Genomic DNA, 24,364 nt, shown 5'->3' with positions numbered 1-24,364 from the left:
CTACTTGTACACTTGAGTATTGTGATATCCTTGTCTTGATTAGTGGTTACAAAATCGATGTGAAAACAGAGGACACAATTCTGGCTTGAGGTATTGTAGTGTTTACATGGAGAATAATGAGTGGAAGTTCATAATGGAACAAAATGTGCTGAAATGCGTAGGTAGGGGATTACTGTCCCGTGTTCCTATATCTGTCTCAATTTGGTAGCTTTTATTATGCTTCATTTACCATCCTGTTACGTCATGAACATTCTACCACTGACTGCAAGGGCGTATGACTATTGAGTGTGACTTCATGGTCTTCTGCACAGGGAGGCCAGCTGGTTCACTGTGCTCCGAGATGACTGATGCTTTATGACTGTGGTTAGCAGGGCTCGAAACCTGAGGGAGCAAATTCTGCCAAGCACCACAGCGCATGAGCTCAACCTCTGCACCCTTCTCTAGTGACCGCACACCCTCCAGTTGTTTCACCATATTGCAGAGCAAACTTGTGTTTGCCTGTAGAAAGGCATACTGCAAGAGTACAGAAACTGATGGTAGTAATTCACATTAATTACTGTTGCATCTTAAAATCAATGTAACTTTGCCTAAGTTCATATAATTTAGTGTGAGCTACTTCAGCAGAGAATGAAGTTAAGAATAAAGCTCTGTTAAATCTCAGCAGATCAGTGCAGGTGATTGTTGTGCCATCTGTTGCCATATACACTCAGTTTCCTTAGAGCAAAGGTTTTCTTCTGAGGGTTAGGGACCAGGGAAGCATTCAGAAAAAAGGCAAAAATGCAGACTTGCTGATGTATAGATCAGTGGCAAATTTTGTAGATAACATAAATTGGGGAGGTGGGGAGAGAAGAAAGAAAGGTTAGGGGAATCTATCTTTCATCCTATGCAGAGCTGACAATTGTTGCAAATTCAGTTAACGCAAAACCAGCAATTCCTCTAAGTGTAACAAAAATAAAACTGATAAGCTAGTAAAATACCAAACACTATTCTTCAAAAAGCCTTTCAGTTGATAAAAACTTCATCTGAAAGATGAACCTTCTAACTTTCCTTCAATTATAAAGATGAAAGTAATCCTGTGAAGAAAAGGATAAAGTTAATAATAGGTAACCACATAAAGCAAAGTATTTCTAAAGACTAATTTGAATTTTTCTCCTCTGGAGAATTAATTTTATGAAATTAGATGTCAATTTGTACCTATAATAACTTAATTGGCTGATAAATTAATATTTTCCCCCCCTGTGATTTGATCTTTGTTGTAATTCAGGTAAGAATTTGTGACAGAAATAGATAAGCTTCCATATATAAAATATTTTTTGTTGTTCTCGTTTATTTTTCTGGTTTCAGAGGACCTGCTAGTTTTCAGGTTTTATGGCGATGCCAGTTTTTTTCCCAGTAAAAGTTAACAAGGGTTACTGCTAGTAACATGTGTGTGTTGCATTGCATTTCCTAAGTTGGCTAAATTTCAGTAAACCATGTGGAATAGAGATGATTTCATTTACATTTTTAAAAACTGCTTGCTGTAAAATGTTAATTCTGAGCTCTTATCCTACAGTTTTCAGCATTTTAAAGTATCCCTGGTAACGTGGTCCATTTACTATCCTCTGTTATATTTTATTGTTTGGCGTGGGGCGGGGGAGTGGTATGGAGGCTTGGCAAAAGTGAGACTTTTCTAGAATTTGAAAACCAATTCCCTCACTCCCAAATTTTTAATTATAAAATGGCACTTTTTAATGAGGGCTGATGGTGAAGTATGAAGTCTTTCCTCTGGAACATTATGAATCATAAATAATTTGGTGCCCCCCAAATCTATCACTGTCAGCATCATAGTATTAGGATCACTGGCACCTGCAATCCTACAATCTGAAGTCTCAGCATGTTCCCAGCAGATAACAGAGTAATTATTAAATCTCTTCAATAAGACTCGGTTGTGGGTAAAGTCACTACTTTGTAAGGAAAAAGAGCATGATCTCACATAAAGGTAAATCTAGGAAAAACTGTAATAGAAGGTCTCTGAATTAATGTGTCAGTCTTGATCTCCTTTTTTCCATTCATCTGAACAAGTAGATGTTGTATTATCTTATTTGGCTACCTGAATCCAAGACAGAAACTGATTAGTGTGCTGTAGTTGAGGATTTTTTACTATCCTGAGCTGATTTGAGCGAGACATTTCTTCTTAATCAACTGCTTCTGTTTGCTGCTTTGTAATCCAAAGGCCTCTGGATGAAGTCTTGACTCGTAGGTCTTCATTTTCCTGGTGGCTAAATTCAGTCACGAGGAATAAGAAACTAAGAGTTACCTGCCTTTTAAGAATGACGTAGAACTGCAAAACTATCTTGGGATTCATCTACAAGGACCTTTTAAGTTTGATCAGCATGGTCCTTTGTCCTACAGGTGGAACCCCAGTTTTGGAGGAGGGAGCAAAGTGATGAAAGAGGTATGAATAGAAAGGGAAAGAATGAAAACAGGTTAGTTTGTAGCTCATTTTGAGTTGAGAATGGACACAAGGTCCTCTGGTGCTGGTAAAAAGGAATGAATAAACTTTGTCATAAGGATTTGAGACCCATTTTGAACAGATCCTTGGACTGCTTTTCTAGTTACCGCATGCAATCTGATAAACAGATCATTGGTTTTCCAAGCTTGTTCTCTTAACAGGTTTTTAATTGATACAATCAGTACTAAATTTTCATGTATCTCTTTTTTTTTATAGTTTTTTGCATATGTTTTTCATTTACAGCTTTTTATATGTAGCTCTTCATCTGAATATTTTGTTGGCCGCCTCAGTAAATTCCGATGAATTGGAGAAGCACACGTTTTCTTGGTTATGCTAGTTTGTCCTCACCATATTCTGTTCACGTAGCAATTCTGCTACTTAAATATTTAACTTCCTGCAGGTTTTCCAGTTCATAATATCATCTGATTATTGGTAACTGATGGTCATTTAAATCAAGTGTAATTCACCCTGTCTTTGATGCCTTCATGTCTTGCAAGTAATGAATACAAGAAGAAGTACAGATTGTCATTATATTGTTCCTTTTCCATTAAATCTGATGACCAGTGTACCCAGGACGTATGCATTAGCAGTTTTTAATGTTATCAAATGTAATGTTTTTACTTTATTGAAGCTAATCGAACCTTTTAGATCAGACTGTTAGGTCTCAAATTAGACACCAGGACAGGAAGGTCTAGGGAAGCAATCACAGACAGGTAGTTACTGTGTCCAGAAAATCTGACTGAAGTGATTTAATTCATATAAAGATAGACACAGGCAAGGGGGGAGTTCAGTTCTTCAGACTATGATATTAACTATTACCTTAATCATTTATTGCCTGTATTCCAGCTGCTACAGCAGATGAAGTAGGACAGTTGCAAAAACCTGCAGAGCATGAAACAGCTGGTCCCCAGGGTGAGACATCCTTAATGCTGAGTCAGGAACAGAGAAAGTATTTTCTTTGGAAAATGTACTGTGTGGTCATGTAACTAATGACTGTACTACACATACAGAAGGTCAAGAATAAGTTCCACATACCACTTAGTTATATTTTTTTCATACATGATTTTATATATAGGTGTGTGTGTATATATATATACACACACACACACATATCTCCTTAATTATTTAGGATTGTTGTCCTACATTTTTAAAGGGGAAAAAAAAAAATAATTTGGGGGTGGGGGGAACTGGTAGCATTTGGGATGCTTATATGGTTAGCACCAAGATTGGCAACTTTTAGAGCTGCTGCGTGAACTTGTGCCCTTAAGTTAATGAGAAACTTGTACTAGTAGGTTATCTGTTGCTGTAAGGACCAGCACTCCAGGGGGAGGAGATGTATACTTTGCTGTCAGAGATATTGATGGTGGAAGGGAAATGGTGAGGGACAAGAGGTCTTGGGTTTCATTGCAGGCTATGAAGAGGAGCATGTGGTAGTGGACACACTTCTGCCTGTTTTGTGTTCCACCCTCATCTTGACTCTTCCTTCACTATCCCTTTTAGCCTGTCTTCCTCCTGCCCTAAATCCTTACCAGTTTTCATACAATTTTCCTTCCATTCTGCCTATAAAAAGCAAGCCTGTATAGCTCTTTAGAAAGGGCTATGCAGTGTTCCCATTTCACAGAGCTTATTGCATAAATGATATTTGCTATGGCACTGTTGAAAAGCATAGACAGAACATTAGGTTATGTGATGGCGCACAGTGTTTGCATTTTTCCTTCCTTGATCTGATTTGTGCACAAAGTTGTTTCACCAGCTTCATCACTTCTTAGACTGGAGAGTGTTTGAAATTTGTGAAAAGTTACAGCTGAAAATTCAGTAGTTTTGCAACAGCTGCATGGATAGACTGCCTTTCTAAAGTTATTCTAATTATATAGGTAGAAAAACCTGTTATTTCATCAGTATCATTGTAGCAGAATTACAAGGAAAGTAACTGTAAATGGCTGTGCAAATACAATAATACTCTAGATCACTTGCGCTGTTCTTATGTGTGATGCAGTCAGCTTGCATTTTAAGTATTCCTTATGTGTTCAGCTTTATATAAATAGCAGCTATTTCAAAGAGGTGCTGCCTATGGCAAGTGAAGTTAAAACATGCTGCGTTTGGAGGCAGAATGTGCCCTGGCCTGATATTTAATTGGTGTGGAGGAAAGTACTCCATAGTTTTGAGAAGAGACTGCAGAAAGTACTAGTTTCCCTGCAAGCATCAGAAAGCCTTGATTTGTAGACAATACTGTATTGTCAACGCGGTGCTGGTTCAGCAGCATCTCTCTGCACACATTTGGCAAATATTTAAAGGCCACATTTTGTGTAATTGGTTTAGCCTTTGAAAATTATTAACCTCTTCGTTAAAGGATGCACACAGCAGTGCAAGATTTTATCTTGACAATCTCATGTTTTTGTCTTCTACTAGCAAGGATGTATTTGTGGATTATTTTTTTTAGCTCCTCAAAGGGTAGTATACTAAATGCTTTGTAATCACTTCGGTACTGATGAGGTATGGGAAAGCATTTAATTTGCATGGCTTTGTAAAGCTGAATTATACAGGAGCTGTGGCAGACAATATTTTGTTAGACAGGGAAATCAATGGAACTTTTCATATAAAGTTATTTAAAAGTATGTGTTTCTGTTTAGCTTTAGTCTTTTTATATGTTGTGAAATCTGGGCAGAGGTTAATACATGCTTTCTGGATCCAGCTAATCTGCAAATAAGGCTGTGCAAAACACAGAATAAATGTTATTGACAGCCATTCTATTATCATTTGGTAATCTTTTTGCAATTAACTTCCTTCCTTTTTTTTCTTAGCATATCATAGTTATTTACATTAATGGAAAAGTTGAGTAGGCATTGTTAATACCTAATTGTGACCAAGGATGTATGACTTGTAAATGGTAAATTCTTTAAAGCATTTATAAACAAAATTTGGAGTACTGATCTGGCTCCTCTATAGTTTCTACAGGAGATGTATGCTATATGTGTCCTTCAGCTGAGGAAATTAGCTCCCTACTTGTGCTTTGTAAGACTGTCCACTAACACGGCTAAAAAGTATTACTTATCAGTCCATAAGGAAAAGATTGTATTTAGGTGTGGAATCCAAATGTAAAAGTATTTTTTCAGAAAGCAAACCAACAATATCTAGAAAACTCTTCATCACTGTATAACACAACAAAACTCTGCATTTTTGAGATGATCAATGAGATTTAAAAGTGTGTTTGTTAGAAATATTAATTCTGTGTAATAATTACTTTGATAGTTTCAGTTATGAAAAAAGTTATATATGAAATGATTAATGCATTTATCTCCCTTTTTTTCTGTTCTAGGCTTAAAAGAAGTTTAAGCGATTGGATTACAACTCTGACATTTTGAAGCACAAGTGATGTTAAAACAATTTGAATGTAATAGAGCATGGCTACTTCTTAAAATGCAGAAGTTAAAGGAAATTATTGCTTATCAAAACCTACTGAATATCTGAATTCTCTAGACATCCTGCATTTAACTGTGTCCTTAAATGTCAATGATTAAGATCTCATGCAACCATTGTATATTTTGGAGACTATTCTCCAAAAGAGAACTGTGCATTTAAAAAGCAGAAATGACTGTTTTCTCTCTTGGAACTTACTAAGGTTGAACATACTGAAAGATCATGACCAGCTTGAAGCGGTCCCAGACCGAAAGGGCCGTTGCCACTGGGGTATCGGTTGGAACAGATGGCACCTCAAAAGTCCACTCGGATGACTTCTATATGAGGCGCTTTAGGTCACAGAATGGCAGCTTAGGATCTGCAGTCATGGCGCCAGTTGGACCTCCTCGCAATGAAAGTTCCCATCATGTTACCTCTACGCCTGGAGTCCCTAAAATGGGGGTCAGGGCCAGGATTGCTGATTGGCCCCCAAGGAAGGAGAACATCAAGGAAACAAGCAGATCTAGTCAAGATATTGAAACATCAAGTTGCCTTGACAGCATGTCTTCTAAAAGCAGTCCTGGGAGTCAGGGAAGCTCTGTTAACCTGAATGCTAGTGATTCTGTCATGTTAAAGAGCATCCAGAGCACACTTAAAAACAAGACCAGACAATCTGAGAATCTAGACTCCAGGTTTCTTACACCTGATGGCTATCCCAGTTCCCCAAGGAAAGCTCTTCGCAGAATAAGACAGCGCAGTAACAGCGACATTACCATAAGTGAGCTTGATGTGGATAGTTTTGATGAATGTATTTCACCCACTTTTAAATCTGGACCATCTCTGCACAGGGAGTATGGCAGCACATCTTCCATAGATAAGCAGGGAACTTCAGGGGAAAGTTTTTTTGACTTACTGAAGGGCTATAAAGATGAAAAGTCTGATCAGAGAAGCCCAGCCACAACTAAGCTCAGTGAACTCCTGATTGCCAGTGGAAGCAAGGGTTCAGGATTCTCTCTAGATGTGATAGATGGACCTATTAGTCAAAGGGAAAACCTGAGACTCTTTAAGGAAAGGGAGAAGCCACTCAAGAGACGCTCAAAATCAGAGACAGGAGATTCATCCATTTTTCGTAAGCTGCGCAATGCCAAAGGTGAAGGGGAGCTTGGGAAGTCTTCAGATCTTGAAGATAACAGGTCAGAAGATAGCATCAAGCCTTGGACTTGTCCAAAGTGTTTTGCTCATTATGATGTACAGAGTATTTTATTTGATTTAAATGAAGCGGCAATCAACAGGCATAATGTTATTAAAAGAAGGAACACAACCACAGGTGCATCTGCTGCTGCTGTAGCATCACTTGTCTCTGGACCCTTGTCCCATTCTGCAAGTTTCAATTCTCCAATGGGCAGCACTGAAGACCTGAATTCAAAAGGAAGTCTCAATATGGACCAGGGGGATGATAAAAGCAATGAACTTGTGATGAGTTGTCCTTATTTTCGTAATGAGATTGGTGGGGAAGGGGAGAGGAAGATCAGCCTTTCCAAATCTAATTCAGGTTCCTTCAGTGGATGTGAAAGTGCCTCATTTGAGTCGACTCTGAGTTCTCATTGCACGAATGCTGGAGTAGCAGTTCTGGAAGTTCCCAAAGAGAATCTTATTTTACATCTAGACAGAGTAAAAAGATACATCGTTGAACACGTAGACCTTGGTGCATATTATTATCGAAAATTCTTCTATCAAAAAGGTAGGTAAATTTTATTTCTCCTTGTGTTTTATTGATGATTTTTTTTCTTACCGACATACAAAATTCAGCTGATATATAATAGTATTTGCAAGATTTTTTTTTTTTTTTTAATCAGCAGTGCTTAAACATGGTATATTTTACCAATCAGTACATGCTCTGTCTAATAGAGTCTTTCACAGTGCTGGAGTAAAAAAAAAGTTGATGATTTTTAGTACTGATACACATAACAGTTAGCAATGGCTATGAATTATAAATGTCTTGAAACACAGCTTTGGTATCCATGGGAGTGGGCAGGGGTTGGCACTTGAAAGATTAAAAAGGAAAGTAAAATCCTAAAATATGAGAACTTTCTTCCTTCCACGTCAAGGCTTGATGTACTGAGGTTTTAATGGAATGTGCAGCTTGGAAAGTTAGCATTTACAATAATCTTTGGACATTTTAATATCTTAATTATCCATTTCAAAATGGGGGGTCTGTTTATTTTAAGTCTATGATACCATATAAATAAAGATTAAAATCTTACTATTTTCATTATAGCCATCACTCTAGAAAGAAAATTCTAATTTGTCAGATTTTGCAGAAAGAAACTATCATTGTACATACATAACTAGATATACACACACATATGGGTTGCAGTGACAACAACGTGTCTGAAAAAACAGAGTACAATTCTGTATCACATGGCTCTTGAAACCAAGGATTGTAATTTCCATCAATGCTTTTTGACCTATAGAAACAAGCAAAACTCAAACATTACCCAGATACCCCCCTCACCAAAATGATGCTGGCACCATGAGATGCAGTTCTCACTGTCTTTTCTTCCTGATTCTGAAAATGATCAAAAAGGAGTGCAGACCAAGGTCCTTTAAAAGAGTTCTGTCTGCAGGATTGTGTACCTTGCTATGGTACGTTCTGATGGACAGAACTGGTTTAATGACCAATGCTTGTTCCTTAGCTACCAATGATCAGGATTGGGTTTCATCTCTTCAGTGAAAGCAGCTCAAAAGAGCTCATTTCCTGCAGATTAAAGCAACAGTAATGCCTGGTTAAAATAAGTGGATGGCCAGTTCAAAAAAACTTCAACTCATTAACTGTATGTTACATACTGCTCATCTCCCATTTTTCCCTTGCCTTGAAATGGGTCCATCTCTTGCCTCTTTTTCCCTGCATTGTCCCTTGGTTGGGTGGCTCTTGTCACACTTTCCATAGTCTCCTTTTTCTGCAGTCTTTCTGGGACTGAGAGATAGCCTTTGCTGCATGGTTTTTGAGGGTGGTGATCCACATCCTTTGGAGAGAAAGGAGTGAGGAAAAATATTGGGTTTCTGAGAACAGTAGGCCAGATGCGCAATATAGGATGAGGTATGTTTGGAGGGTGTCCTGGTTTCAGCTGGGATAGAGTTAACTGTCTTCCTAGTAGCTGGTACGGTGCTATGTTTTGAGTTCAGTATGCGAAGAATGTTGATAACACTGATGTTTTCAGTTGTTGCTCAGTAGTGTTTAGACTAATGTCAAGGATTTTTCAGCTTCTCATGCCCAGCCAGTGAGAAAGCTGGAGGGGCACAAGAAGTTGGCACAGGACACAGCCAGGGCAGCTGACCCAAACTGGCCAACGGGGTATTCCATACCATGTGACGTCCCATCCAGTATAGGAACGGGGAAGTGGGGGCAGGGATTCGCCGCTCGGGGACTGGCGGGGTGTCGGTCGGCGGGTGGTGAGCAATTGCACTGCGCATCATTTGTACACTCCAATCCTTTCATTATTGCTGTTGTCATTTTATTAGTGTTATCATTATCATTATTAGTTTCTTCTTTTTCTGTTCTATTAAACCGTTCTTATCTCAACCCACGGGTTTTGCTTCTTTTCCCGATTTTCTCCCCCATCCCGCTGGGTGGGGGGGAGTGAGTGAGCGGCTGCGTGGTGTTTAGTTGCTGGCTGGGGTTAAACCACGACAGAGGGGAGAGCCTGAGATTGGAGACCGTGGCCTGCTATTACCTTCCTTTCTGTCTCCCTCCAGAACAATTTGATTCCTTATCACTCTGGTGAGTTTTGTAATCAGCAACTAAGGGTGCAGTTTTGTGTTACAGCTGACCTGATTTAACAGCATTTCAGCACTAAAAGGGGAAGACTTATTTCTCCCCCTTCTTTGTACTAGTACTGTTTTCTGAAAACTTGATAAGCCAGTTTAGTTCACTAACCAGGCAGAAATCTTGCCATCACAATAAATTTGCTTTTTGTTGCTGGGTTATTTCTCTGCAGTTTTAGTGAGTCAAATCAGCTTTCCTTGCAGTCAGAGAAGTGCTAAAGCCTAGTGCCAGGTAAGCAATGAGAGTGAACAGCAGAAGAGGAAGGAGGTGTGAGTGGGATTTCAGCCATTAGGCAACAGCAATTTATTAGTTTGGCTTATCCTTAAGGGAAACCCTCACCCTCATGCTACTACAATGCCAGTCACCATTATATCTCCATTTTTTTCTAGTTGTAATTGAGATTAATTAGATAAAATCAACACAACCTAGTCCTAAGGGTATTGGTGAGGGGTAACCAGATATAAAAGTGTCAGTATATGTATGGAGTGGGTTTGGAGGGAAAGAAGCATCTGTGATTTTTTTTTTTTTTTTTTTTCCTTAAGCCCTAAAACTGGATTTTAAATTCATTATGCTCATGTTCAGTCCAGCAGGCACAAGCCAGGGGCGTTGTTCCTACCATAGATTTTTTGTCTGAAAAGAGATGTACTTTAGAAGCCTCATCAGATATGCCCAAACCCCACTTCTTACAAGTACCAAACACATTTTGTTGACCACCCAGTGTATCGTCTTTCCGCAAGCAAACTTTAGACTGATCTGAATGTGATGGGATAGTGACAAAACTTAAAGGAGCAGGAAAAAAAATCAAGTTAGTTAGTTGTAACTGGAAGTTTTTATACCATGAAGCAAGTAATGATGCAGAAACTTCCTTGTTTAAAGAGGTTTGATCTTTATGATGTTATGAATGGAATAGACAGTGACGAAAGACAGTTTCAGTGGGATCAGCTAGTCGAGTCAGCAGGCCTTGGGTAATTTTATAGTCTTGAAAGCATGAAGCAAAGAATTCTGATTCAGCAACGATAACTTTTAAAGATCTGAAACCAGGAAAATTTCACAGAATTTGAGAACTACTGACATAATCCTAGAGCTTGTAAAGAATAAAGTGATGACCCAGAGAATTGTAAGCCTTTAGTTTGTTTTCATGCCAACTTGAAATAACAAAGCAGGTAACTATCAACAAAGAACTGCCAGTTAAAAATCGTTAATGATGCCAGTCAGCATGATTTAATGAAAAGTAAGTCTTGTCACAAAACCCCCCCCACACACTGTTAATCTTTTGTGTCATAGAAAAAAGAAAAAGAGTGAAAGCCATTGCATTGATATAGTCCATTTTAATTTCTCCAAGGTAATTTGGTGAGATGCTGATGGTGACTTGACTGAAATCTTTAATTATATGGAAGTAATAGCTCATTCTTTACAGGTATTGTTACTTGGATGATAGATGCATCTCAAATTTTAGCTGTGTATGGGGGAGGTACCAGTGAGCTGGAATATTACTAACATTGTCCAAATTAATTAAAATATCCTAATCTAGTTACTGTAAAATATTTGCATGTGACATTTATGGATGAGTCTTGTGTAAGTTCATCGATGAACGCAAATGGATGAGCATTTGTATGTGAAAGAAATACTAAGGTGAAATCAACATATTATTTGACCCTTTACAGAGCAGTGGTAAAACTATTGATAAATAATATTCTGGCCTGGTGTCCAGACTTCTAAATGTGAGAATACTGGTGGAGACAGTTTAGAGGAGGTTAGAAAAATAGTACAGATATTGGGAAAAGAACCTTATATCTGTAGTTCCCAAGGTTGGATTCGGCTCCTCTACTTTATATCTGAGCTAATTGTGCAGACTTCGTTTGTACTGAGTGGAGAGAAATGAACCTTGCAGGATGATACGAGTTGCAGTCTTACTTCCCTCAATTCTCTACAGAAGCCTTATACACAACTAACTCATGTGGAGATGTTTATGCTTACAGGAGACGAATGCTACTCTTATATTGCAAAAGATGTATTTGCAAGGTGACTATTTAAAGGTCTGTTTGATAGGGGGACTTGTAATTAGAAATCTTAGTCTAGACGTTTATAAGCACTGAGGTATGTGGTAATGCTAGTGCTTAAAAAAACAGGGGGGAGAGCGAAGCCAGCAGAAGAAAAATTTGTGAGGGTTGCACAAATTTGACCTTAAAATAAGATTAAGCTTTGAACAAAAAGGATAACTATACATGGGAAAAATTTATTAAAGTTGTTCATTTTACATGGCAGTCATGGGTTTTTGTATGATATTTCCCTTCTCTTAACTTCAATGCCTGAAAGGACAGTTTCTGACCATTTGAGTTAAGATAACAAGGTCTATTCTGGCAGCTCTGTTTCTTAGTCTGACAGAGTCCCATCTTTTAAGATGCCTCTTTATTGGAGGGGTTTGCAGTTCGTATAGATGTAGTAGGTAGTTGGACAGAGTGAGGTTGGCTTCAGTTCAGTATTGGTGTGCTTTCTCACTTGTGCCATAATGTATATGTGCTTTCAGCTCTTACTGCTTGGTTGTGTCGAAGGGCAGCTTTGTAATCTGGACCTTCTGGAGTGAAATCAGAATACTGGCTGAAATACACAAATGAGATCATTAATAACAATAAAAATATTTCAAAGTATGCTGGTACTGGGCTGTCCTGGTTTTGGCTGGGATAGAGTTAATTTTCTTCCTAGTAGCTGGTACAGTGCTGTGTTTTGGAGTTAGTGTGAGAATAACTTTGATAACACACTGATGTTTTAGTTGTTGCTAAGTAGCGCCTATCCTAAGTTAAGGATTTTTCAGTTTCCTGTGCTCTGCCAGCAAGCAGGTGCACAAGAAGCTGGGAGGGAGCATGGCCAGGACAGCTGACCCGAACTAGCCAAAAGGATATTCCATACCATAGACCATCATGCTCAGTATATAAACTGGGGGGAGCTGGCCAGGAGGGGCAGATCGCTGCTCGGGTATCGGTCAGCGGGTGGTGAGCAATTGCATTGTGCATCACTTGTCTTTCTTGGGTTTTATTTATCTTTCTCTTTGTTATCTTACTTTTCATTAAAATTATTATTATTCTATTTTATTATTAGTGGTGTTGTTATTATATTTTATTTTACTTTATTTATTAAACCATCCTTATCTCAACCCACAAGTTTTACTTTTTTTTTCTGATCCTCTCCCCCATCCCACTGCGGGGGGCAGTGTGTGAGCAAGTGGCTGTGTGGTGCTTAGTTGCTGGCTGGGGTTAAACCACAACATGGGCAAAATTTAAAAAAAATTGTGGTTATTGAAATAAAAGATTTTCTTTCTAAACGTGGTGCTTTTAGAATTAATCAGAAGGAAAACAGGTTGGACTATTTCGTTCTTTTTTTTTTCTTTTTTTTTTCTACACAGTGGCACCAAATGTAAGGGCTGGGAGGGGGAAGGGAAGATTTCAAGAAGCTACCTGTGAATTGTTTTGGGGCTACTTTCTGGACTATTTTTTTCCTTGTAGAGCATTCTAACTTTGTTTGTCCTATGATTGTGATGAGTATAAAACCTTGCAACTACTCTTCTAAGAAAATACATGTTAAGACAGCTGATGAACTTCAGTTTTGATGAAAAGTATATTTTTTGACAGAAAGGAGGAACAAGTTGTTCAGGCCTTCTTACTGAAATGTAAGAGAAGATGTCTTTTTGTGTGAGACAGTGAGGTTCTTTCTTATATAACTTTCTACCCCCCACAATTCATTTCGTACTATGGACTGCAATGCTTCAGTTCATTTAAAAAAAAAAAAAGGCAGCAAAACCCTCAAACTCATGGCTTCTGGACATAAAATTACAGTTGCCAGAGAAAGGGAGAGTCGTCTTAGGTCAATCCAAAACTTCTAGTCCTATCTTCTGGCAAAGGCCAGCAACAGATACTGAAGGAAGAGTAAGAACAGGGCAAAGGCATAGTGTTACTTTCCGGGTGTACTTTGCCAGCCTCTGGACATGCCTAGATAATGTACTTCATAACCTGGTGATAGTATCATTTGTATTTAGTAGTCTTTGGACTTACCTTTCAGGCATTTATCCAGTTGTCTGTTACCCTGAATAAACTTTCAGCCTTCACAGTACTCCTGCAGCAGCAAGGAGTTCGGCAGCTTGACTACAGCTTGGTCATAAAGAGCCAATTTTTACTGGCTTTGTCTACCGGCTTCCAGAATGAAAACTAGGGTCATCAGACTAAACAGTCTCACTGCTAGGTGAAAAAGTTTGGTTTTCTCACCTTTCCTTGCTATGTGTTATTTCATAAGCCTCAACCATGTTTTATTCCTCTCAATCATGTTTTGTTGCCCTTCTCTGAACCTTTTCCGATTGAGATCAGGGCACAGTATTTAAGACAAGCAAACGACAGATTTACATACTATCATAATGTTTTCTGTTTTCTACTTAGAAATTCTGAATGTATGGCCATAACTTATAATCGAGACTTGAATTTCTTTCCCATACATGGGTAAAAGCTTTGCGTATGTATTCTGGATGAAGTCTTATAAATGTTTGTACATTTAGGGAATGGATTAATTATTAGCAATAAAGTATTTTTCAAGGAGAACCATGCTTATTAGCCTATCTATAGCACTTGATATTAAAGACTTATTTATTAACAATAATAAAACCATGGCGATGGAAAAAAATTCTTCCATCAGCTTGTCTAAGTGCTGCTTAGAAAAGAGACCATATCACTCTGGAGGAGCAGTCTAATTCTCTCTGTGTCCCCCCAGTTGTGTCTGGGAATTACGGTTCTCATGGAAAGAACCTAGAGCATCTGTTTAGCTTTGGTCATCCTCAGGCAGTAGTCGCTAGCATTGTTACCATTTAAGACAAATTTGAGTTACTGGCTTAAAATGAAAGACTTGACTGAGAAGTAAATAGTTTCCTGAGGTGGTTTTATAATGAATGAGCTGTTGGTCAGCTTTCCTTTAACTGTTGGCAGCCAGTAAAAAACCCCTTTGCTCTAATGCTTTAAATTTCTGCATATTCTATCCCCAAAACAGTACCTTTCAAGTATGTGGCTAGACTTAAAGAAAATTTACAGTTAACAGTCTGGTCATGAGCAACAGTCTGAAGACATTAGGACTGAGCTCTAAAAATGCTGCTCTCTTGTTCCCGGAGAACTACTGGGCAGAGTTTTCCAGTGCCGTAAATGCTGCGGTAGGATTAGAGGAAAATGCTTGATGCAGAGTTTCATTCTGAAGCGAAATGTTTGGGATTTTTACTTCTAGTCTGATTACAGAAAATACATCAGTTGAACACGATATTCAAAGGTAAATATGATAAAAGCACAAAAAAACTCACTCATATCAAGTGCATTTACTTGGATTTCCTTTGCAAGGGAACTCATAGATATCTGCCAGGAAAATGAGTATTTACACTTAGGTTTTTTCACTGGAAGTGTCTTTCGAATTCTATGATAAATATTTAACTATTTTTAAAAGTATATATAATCTGTTCTAATGACCAGGTACAAGCAATTAATTACTTCTTTTTGGCATGGATTTATAAATTAATTTATGACTGTTGCTAGTTGTCTCCTGAATGTCTCTTAGTTAAATAATATTTCAACAGTAGTTTAAATGAAATAATGTCAAGCTTGAGAAGTGTTGCTTTCAGTGAGGTTCTGTGTGGGGTGGAGGAAAAAGCTGTCTTCTATGCTATTCATGTTTGGCATAAAATTCTTGAATTATAGTTGTGAGGTAGCCCTTGTTTTGACAATAAAACTCCTTATTAATTACCTTTACATTGGATATTGAGCTTTGTGCACTTAAATTCTGGTACTGCTTTTCCTGCTACAGGAAAGAGAAAATGGTTGGATGCAAGGAAATTCAGGATGTAGTGGAAAATCAGGTGGAGATGCACGAAACCCTGTACCACAGGGAAAAGTAGTCAGATGCGGGGATATATACTGTAGCTTGCAGAATGAATACAGACGCGGGGGTAGAGGAGGAGAAAGAGAATAAAGACAAAGGTGAAGATTGAATGACTCTGTAGTAAATGTGAATGGAGGTAAGGACAATGTGAATAGAAGAGAGGACTGAGGAGATGCCTAAGAGAGCAAGACAGACAACTGCCCAGTGTAAAGTGAAGGGAAAGAGGATAAAAGACATTTCCTATTAGCAGAGAAGTGTACAATTCCACACTGTGCGTTTTTCCAAATAAATAGGAGCTAGATAAAAAGCTTAATCAAATGATACAGAATTGTACATGTGTGTTAATGCAGCTTCAAACATTCCTCTTACCAGCCTTCCTAAATGTGTTTTCAAGATGTAGAATAATTTCTCCTGAGAAAACTCTCTATCTGAATTGCAGGCTAGACTGGTTACAAGATACACAAATTTTATCATCTGTGCAGTTGTCAGTACAGAAAACTAATATAATTTTTGGACCCTTCTAGTATGTATTACCAACACATCTTTTTTCTTTAAAATTTTCTATTGTATAAACAAAGGTACATCAATGTTTTTAAGTCACTAAGTAGTTTAGTGTGGAGATGGCCAAACTATCTCAGGTTTTGGAAGCTGCATAATATGCTGATAGAAAATTGGTCTCACATTCTGAATGACTGTGCAGCTTCTGCATTGACCATCTCTGCCATAAACCAGTGAGCTATAAACATCCTGAAACAAGCAAGTTAGTTAGTGGGGGAAGAAGAAATGCTAGGGTGCTAATAAGATGGTTTGGGTTTTTAAACAGTGGAAGATCTCTGTCGTGTTTACAGGGCTCATATCAGTGGAGTAGTATAAAGATTTAATTAGGCTTATGTGGATGGTCTAATTTATTCATAATTTCCCCACTCATGACTAATTCAGTCACCCAAAACTTAAGCCAATATTATTCCACAAGATATTAAAAGAATTTTGAATCTTAATTACCTCTGTGCAGAGTATTGGCTTTTGACGACTTGCGGAGGAATTTGGTAGAAAGCAAGCTTTTTAATGCTGTGAGCATGTTTCTTTTAAGTCTTGCATGCTCTGAAATCTTAAATGGAAGACATTGAGGAAAGGGTAATAAAATACCAGATACTCAGGAATAAAATAGAGCCCCCAAGGGCTTAAAGGGGTGGACAGCTGTGTGAAGACAAAGGTGTAATTCTAGGGAGAAGTAAGTTCATAAGGAGAGAGCACCTACTTGAAAAACATATAGTGTGTTGGAGGAAAGTATAGCAAGAACCAGCAAGTATAATTTTAAAAAGAAATTGGATAAAAAATGAGGCACTCAAATTTTTAATGCCGCAAGTGATTATTCATTGGAAAAATTACGGCCATTCACTTTGGCTGGAGTGTATTTCAGTATCTATTTTTTTGGTATTTTTAAAGATGCAGTTCTTGGTGATGACATTATAATATTTTACATTTTATCTCTATAGCAGAATAGTTCATATTAGACTGCTTTGAAAGTTCTTGGTAAGTTCTGGTTGTTCTAAGAATAATAAGTAATCTGTATATAGTAGATCAGGCAGTATGGTTACGTTTCCTTTCAGGGCAGTTACATCTTTTTTTCATTCCACTGAATTTCACATTTCTTCTTTGAATTGTTGAATTTTCAGATAGTTCTAACTTTCTATTTTTGTGCATGTTTAAATTCATTCATATATGCAGATATGCAGCGTATGGAAAGTGATGACATAGGACTTATTTTTCTTGTACAATGCTTGACTTCCATTTTCTGACAGTTTCTCTTAAATTTTCCTTTCAGGTATTGTACGCTTAAATTCAGTTGTTGTCACTTGAGATATGTGCAGCTTTATTTGTATGTTGCTGCATTCATGGTGATATACCTCTGTCATCAGTCAAGATAGTCTGTAACACTCAGAAGGCTCAATAGAAGAGCCTTCAACACCAATCCCTTAAATTGTTGAGCTTTAATTTTTGTAAACATACTTTTCTAATACTTTTTCACATAAAGCCAAGCTTTACGTGGGTATAGTTAAACAAATATAAAAATGTATCTCAAATAATCTACTGTTTAGTTAGTGAGCAATTTCTCCAGCCCTGTAGTCTCCTTTCTGCCACCTTCCCAACCAGTGTAGTTTTAGACTCAACTCTTAGCACTTTAAATTTACTCTTAGGGTTGTTTGACATGTTACTGTTAAATATTTATGCTAGTCAATTTGTTTCTTGTGCTTTGTTCTATTTTTCTATGATATTGTGCTTTGCTGCCTTTTTTTTTTTTCTATGAACAAGTCTTTAACTTCTTTTTCAGCTTCATCAGTTTTTCCCCTTTTATAATTGAGTAACTTGTTTGACTGTTCTTTGCTTTTTCCATGCAAAAATAAGTAAGTTGCATCCTTTGCTAAGTACAATTGTTTGTTTGCCACTCCCATTTTAACAAGGAGTGGCGAATTTCCCACCTCGGTGCATTTGGCTTCTTTGTTTTTATTTTTAAGGGGGGTTGTACTTATTTAGCTCAATGTGAATGAAACAGATTTCGATAGAAGAGCCAATGTAAGTGGTGTATCCTGTTTTAGGCCTCTTTAAGCAGAGATGCAATGTTGAATTTCAGCCTTCCTGTATAAATGGAGCTCATTAGAGAACTGAAGCATGAGAATGAATTCCTGAAGACATGCTCTTACTGACTCTAGTGGAGCTGGCAGTTAATTTCCATTATAACAACTAAGCATGAAAATATAGTTGAAGTGTAAGAAGTAAGATGGACTTTTATTTGTGTGTTCTTTTTTGTTTGGTTTTTTTTTTTTAATTATGCAAGAACACTGGAACTATTTTGGGGCAGATGAGAACCTGGGTCCAGTAGCTGTGAGTATAAGAAGAGAGAAGCCAGAGGAAATCAAAGAAAATGGACCTCAATACAACTACCGGATCATATTCAGAACCAGTGAGGTAAGCAGTTCAGGAATGATAGTAAAAGACACTAGAAGTCAGCAGGCAAAACCAGGTGGTATGTGTGAGGTTTGTGTGCTTTTCAGCAGAATCTCCTGACAAAGTTATGCCACATGTTTATATTACACAGAATACAACTAAGTGTATCAGTGAGTGAGTTATTCCATAACATCCAATACAGAGGAAATTGTGAAGGTTGTTTTAGTTAAAGCTTGAGAAACTTACAGAAGCTGTATTAGCTAGAAACCAGCAAAGAGGAGGGAAATTACTTCCTCCACTTTTATACGTGACAGTGGGTAGACCTGAGAAGCGTACTTTTACAATTTGAAATGCTTTGCTAGAAATGCTACTACTGATCTTTTCCAGTTATTAGTTTCTTGTAAAACTTAAATCTGTTGAATCATTTGAAATATTCTGACTACTCTTAGCTATCAGTGAGTGACATTTTGTGTATCAGTGTCTGTTTCATGCAACATAAGTTATTTAGTGTCCTCAATCTCTATTGTGAATTAGAAAAATAGTACGTTTTGCTCTACTGCTATTGCTAATCAACCTTTTCTCAGGGCATAATTCAATATATAAGCTATTTTTGTTTTGTATGCTTAGCTTATGACACTAAGAGGCTCTGTGCTGGAAGATGCTATCCCTTCAACTGCAAAGCATTGCACAGCCAGGGGACTACCCCTAAAAGAAGTGCTGGAGTATGTGGTTCCTGAGCTGAATATACATTGCCTAAGGCTGGCCTTCAACACTCCGAAAGTCACAGAACAGCTTATGAAGCTGGATGAACAAGGGGTAAGTGCAGAGTTATAGAATGAGACAAATTGTCTTAAACTGTCAGATTATTGCCAGGAACTGCAAAATTACCTTTTAGCTTTAAGTGATTATTGTCAGTGTATTAAAATGCCTCATTTAAACTAAAGTTTGTCATCTGCAGGGAGAGTTATGTTGCATGTCTTTCCCCCAAGTTTTGCAGAATCTTTGGTATGTGTCAAATTAAGTTCATTGCTCTAAGTAGTCTAAAGTTTTAGATTAATGTTATGGCAATTGTCCATTTTAGTTTCCTTTAAAAGAGACTAAGTGATTTATCAAAGACTGTGGGGAAAAGGGAGTTCTGTTCTGGTTTTCTTATTGCTGTTGTAATGAGAATAGAAATCTCCCATGTTACTAAATGTTCTGTTGTAATATTCTATTGGGACAACCTTTACCAGGGTGCTGCCTGTCTGTCTGTTCCCCCCCCTCCTTCCCTCCTTCTGAAACAAACTACATGGTGAAAGATCGTAAGCCTCCTCTTCATACAAGTGTTTTTCAATTAGGTGATAGTCCCCTGGTCTCTTAAAGATGGAACCGAGGCTCGTTAGCTATATAGCTTAGACTTAGCACAATGAAAGTCCATGAGTAAAGTGAATTTTATGATTAAAAACTTCGACAGTGACATTTAACAGCCCTGAGTAGAGACTGTCTCTTTCTCCTGGTCATTTTTGCTTCTCATGATCAGCCTTTCCTGCACAGAATTAACATCTATGTTGTTACTTCTTCTTGCTGTCAGTCTAACATTGCCATCATAAAATTGAAAAGGACTAATCATTATCTGCTCCACAAGGGACAGAATATAGCTATTCTAAACGGGTTTATGAGTGACTATCACGAAGATTTTGTCAGCCTCCTTGTGGTTTGGTTATTAAAATGGACAAGGTAGAGAATCCCCAAATAAATACCTACCACAAGCAAAACTTGAGCAAACCACTTTGTCCTCTAGTTAGTTTCAGAACCTCATCTATTTCACTAAGAACACAATAGAAGAGGATGAAGAAATGGGTAGCTGTGGCTCACAGAGCATCCAGGCTAACATGGGAGTGGTTATGTGTGATCAGCCCAAGGTAGGTGCAGCACAGAATTGTCACTGACCATGACCAACAGTGCCTGGCTAAGAATATGAGAACATGACGAGCATGGAGTGATACCTTCCTAGCTCCTAATAGCTTGTAGGCTTTTATAGGGCTCTCCATCCTACCCCTCTGCTTTACCAGTTTCATGAGTCCTGGTTTAGTTAGTTCTTTCTCATGTCGAAGTTGTTCTGTACTTCTGGTCATGCTTTTGCCTCTCTCTGGAGTTTTTCCAGTTGCCCTTCTCCTCTCCCACATCCATTTTAAAACAGTGCAGTTTTGAAAATGGGGAAAAATTTTGGTTTAGTATGCTTTCTTATCTCTTCCCTCTCTAATAATTACTGATATTTTATTTGCTTTATGGCTACTACTGAACACTGGAAGTATCTTTTAATGAACACCTAGGATCCTGTTCCTTAGGGGTATAAGTCAGAGCTCATTGCTGTGGATATAAAGTTGGGTATCTTTGTACCACATGGATCACTTCAAGCTTTACTTGCCCTAACGTTCATCTGCCATTCTTTTGCCCAGTTATCCACTATCAAAGGTTCCTTTGGTAGCTCTCATAGCCAGTCTTCAACTCCAATACTGTAGAGTAATAACTCAGTAATGTTCGCTAACTTGGTGACCTTACTGCTCATCACCTCTATCAGATTGCAGAAGTGTATGTTGAATACTGTATGTCCAAGTTCGGATCCCTGCCTTACTCTACTGATCATTTTCTTCAGCTCCTTTTTGTCCTTTAGCCAGTTACGTGTCTAAGTTAGTTCCTTTTTCTGTACCCTGGCTAATGAGAGTTTTTAAGACTTTTTGAAGAAAAAGCTTTGTTAAATGTCTCTTGGAAATTCAGGTATACTCTGTATCAGCTGTATCCCCTGCATGTGCCTATTGGCTCCTGCAGAGAACAACACTGCAATGATCCAGCAAACATGTAAAGTTTGAGGGGAGATGGGTTTACTGTATAGCCTGCTAAAAGAAGGATGGAATCTTTAGATGCTTATGCTGCTCAGTATAACTATTCTCTTTCACATGATGAGATCCTAATAAGTTGGAGGCCTGAGTGTTTTCCTTGGATGATTAGAGCAGTGATTCCAAATATGCACATATTCAGTGTTTATGATTTGTTACCTCAGCCTAAACCTAATCTGCACTTCATCCAGAATCAAATTTATCAGGCTCTTGGATACTCAAGGATATCTTTCAAATCTCTTTCCAAAGTTTTCTGTTTCAGCAGAGGAAGAAATGGAATTTAATTCAACATGGCTCCATAAGTGAGCCTTTGGATTCAAGGATCAGTACCTTCCAGATATGACCATCAAGAACTGCAATGGGAAAATTTTCACAAAGAAAAAAAATCTAGCAGAAAGTTCTACTTAAAATAATAAATTCCAAAGTTATTTCTGGTAAATATCTAATTTGAAAAGCAATTTAGCATAATTTGCTTCAGGAATCGGTTATCTAAAAAAGTGTGAGATTAAATTATCCTTATTTCATATCCTATATGTCATTAAGCTCCCACAATATGGTGTATAGTATAGTTTTCTGTTACTACTTAAACTTTTGAAAATCATTAAGGATAAGCGATAGTTAAAATTGTATTATCTACATCAAAGTATTTTCTGTTTTCGCAGTAATGAAACAGTTTGACACTTCCAACAGAAAAAGATAAGCACGCTCTGTACTAATTAGAAGCTGCATTTTTTATCAATTCCAAGCTAACAGAAAAATTTGGGTAACAGCTGCTCTACTAATTAGGTACACAGAATATTTATCACTTCTTGCTGAGTGTCACACTGTTTCATTACAGTACAAACAGGTGCCTGTTTGATATAACAAATAAGATGTCTTGTAATTTTAAGAGTTAAGACTATAAAGTGACATTAGCCTGACTTAGCCATTGAATTTCACCCAGTAACCCCTTCATTGAGCCAAATTCACATGCGCCAGTTTTCATCAAGGTAGGGAATCTTTTTTTTATATTTGAGTGAGGTTTTAAAGCAGTTGGTTGTTTTCATATTTAAGAATTTGCAGTTCTTTATTTGAATTGATCTGCTTTCGGCTTCCAGACTTCTGATAGCTTTCTCTGCTACATCTTAAGAGTCATTTTGGTGTGAGATTTTTTCCCAGCAAAGGTTTTTGTGTGCAGTGATTGAATCATCTGTTGGTCTTGTTTACGATAAACTAAACAGATTGCACTTTTCAAGTCTTTCACTGCAACATATTTTCTCTGAATTTCATATCACTTTTATGGCTGAGCTCTGTCTCTTCTACTCTTTCAGTATCTGCATATGATATCCAGTGTCAGAATGGGAATATTCTTCTTGCCCCAATTTTGTACCAGTGTTGTATGTCAAGCTGCATGTTCATTACTTCCCCTTAGACTGCTAGAGTCATAGTAACATCTGCTGTTCTGTACATATGGCCCCCATTGTCACCTAGCTGTTCTTTTATTGGCTTTATTAAAATGCATTCATTTGAATGGTTCTGTGTTAAAAAGCAATGCAATTGTTCCATAGGGCTGTGCTAACTTCCTGGCTAATTACCATCTACTAATCTTTGCCTTGAATGCAGAGTTCATGGTAACTTACTTTAGGTTTACTTCCAAGTATTATTTAAAAATTTGAATATCAGGGCAGTTACTGATTTATTTCAGTAGAAGTTTATCTTTATGGCAATTCCTCATTCACAGAAATACTGTGAAACTTCAGTCGGTTTTTAGTATAATTCCATATTTGTAATATAAACTTGCTGACTGGTTAAATCCAAGATATGCTTTCCGCTGTCTTGCACTGGGTGCTAGGCAAATACTTGAAGTGTACTTTTCCCACATATATAAATATGTAAATACTTGTAGATTATTAAAATGAAGCTGCTACTTTAGGAGGTTTACCACAGCAGAATTCATCCTTCAACTCCTTTTTTTAGCTTTTACTTGGAGTTAATACACTTCTAAGGACCCTAGATTTATCAGAAGGAGGTGTAGTAATGGGGACTGCATGCCTTTCTTCCCCCAGATCCGCTTTTTTGAATCAGAAATACCAGCTTGTGTTGTCCTTATGAAACTTTTTTTGACGTTCAGCAAATCTAAGAACATAGCTAGAAGGCATATCCTGCTCTTTGTGTAGTCCTTATTTAGCTTCTTCGCTAAATTTTCATTTTCAAAGCATTTTTCAAAGCAATAAAGGACAGTTGTTTGGTTGCTTGTGGATGCTGTGGATCCTGTTTATGTTTATGCCCTTGAAACTACTTCCTTCACCAGAAATTGAAGCTTAAATAGTGTAGGTGTGCTTGGTGAGAATGGTTTTCTTTGTCCTTATTTATTCAAGTAAAATTACTAGAAACTATTGTAATTAGCAGTGCAGCTAAGGCATTGTGGTCCGATGAAACACTTCCACCCATTTTATTTCTCTGGGAGTGGACAAAGAGCATTATCTGAGCAGCAAACATTGCCTGAACAGTCCAAGACAGGATCTGCTACTAGTGATAGAGAAATTGATGGCAGTGGTTCTGGCAGGAGTGGCAGCAGTGCCACCTCTCACCACCCTTCTTCTCTCCCCTCCCGTCTCCTCCTTTCCAACATGTCAGCAGTAGCTGGTCCAGGTTCTCTGTGAGAGCACATAGCCCTGTCGGCAAAGGCACTAAGTTTGGCTGCTGTGAGGCAATAAGCTTGCAGTGAGTGGGATCACGTAGTTTGCTAGCTAAGCAGAAATCATAGAAATGTACCTGCAAACTTCATCTAGCTCCCATGATTCCTGAGCAAATTTAAATCTTAATCAAACAGTCGTCATGCAGAATGTTTTATACCAAAAAAAAACCCAAAACCAAACCAAAAAGCATGAGCCATCCATCTGTATCTGGGTTGTTTTGAGCATTGTGTACACTGATGGTTGTTTTGATTTT

General features: G+C 37.8%; 1 protein-coding gene across 6 annotated transcripts in view; it reads left to right on the top strand.

Annotated features, from left to right (window-relative positions):
- The window catches only part of SIPA1L1 (signal induced proliferation associated 1 like 1), a 230,561-nt gene that overhangs the window by 143,867 nt on the left and 62,330 nt on the right, over positions 1 to 24,364 (top strand). For all 6 annotated transcript variants that reach the window (XM_052782299.1, XM_052782296.1, XM_052782302.1 and 3 more), the window contains 3 exons: positions 5,808 to 7,628; positions 18,448 to 18,578; positions 19,185 to 19,373. In XM_052782299.1, coding sequence (XP_052638259.1) covers positions 6,131 to 7,628; positions 18,448 to 18,578; positions 19,185 to 19,373 — 1,818 coding nt within the window. In that variant the 5' untranslated portion in view covers positions 5,808 to 6,130. The remainder of the gene's footprint in view (positions 1 to 5,807; positions 7,629 to 18,447; positions 18,579 to 19,184; positions 19,374 to 24,364) is intronic.

The sequence above is a fragment of the Harpia harpyja genome, chromosome 3 (assembly GCF_026419915.1).
Source record: "Harpia harpyja isolate bHarHar1 chromosome 3, bHarHar1 primary haplotype, whole genome shotgun sequence".
Lineage (NCBI taxonomy): Eukaryota > Metazoa > Chordata > Aves > Accipitriformes > Accipitridae > Harpia > Harpia harpyja.
Note: the sequence above shows the minus strand (reverse complement) of the source record. Positions and strands in the feature narration are given on the sequence as shown.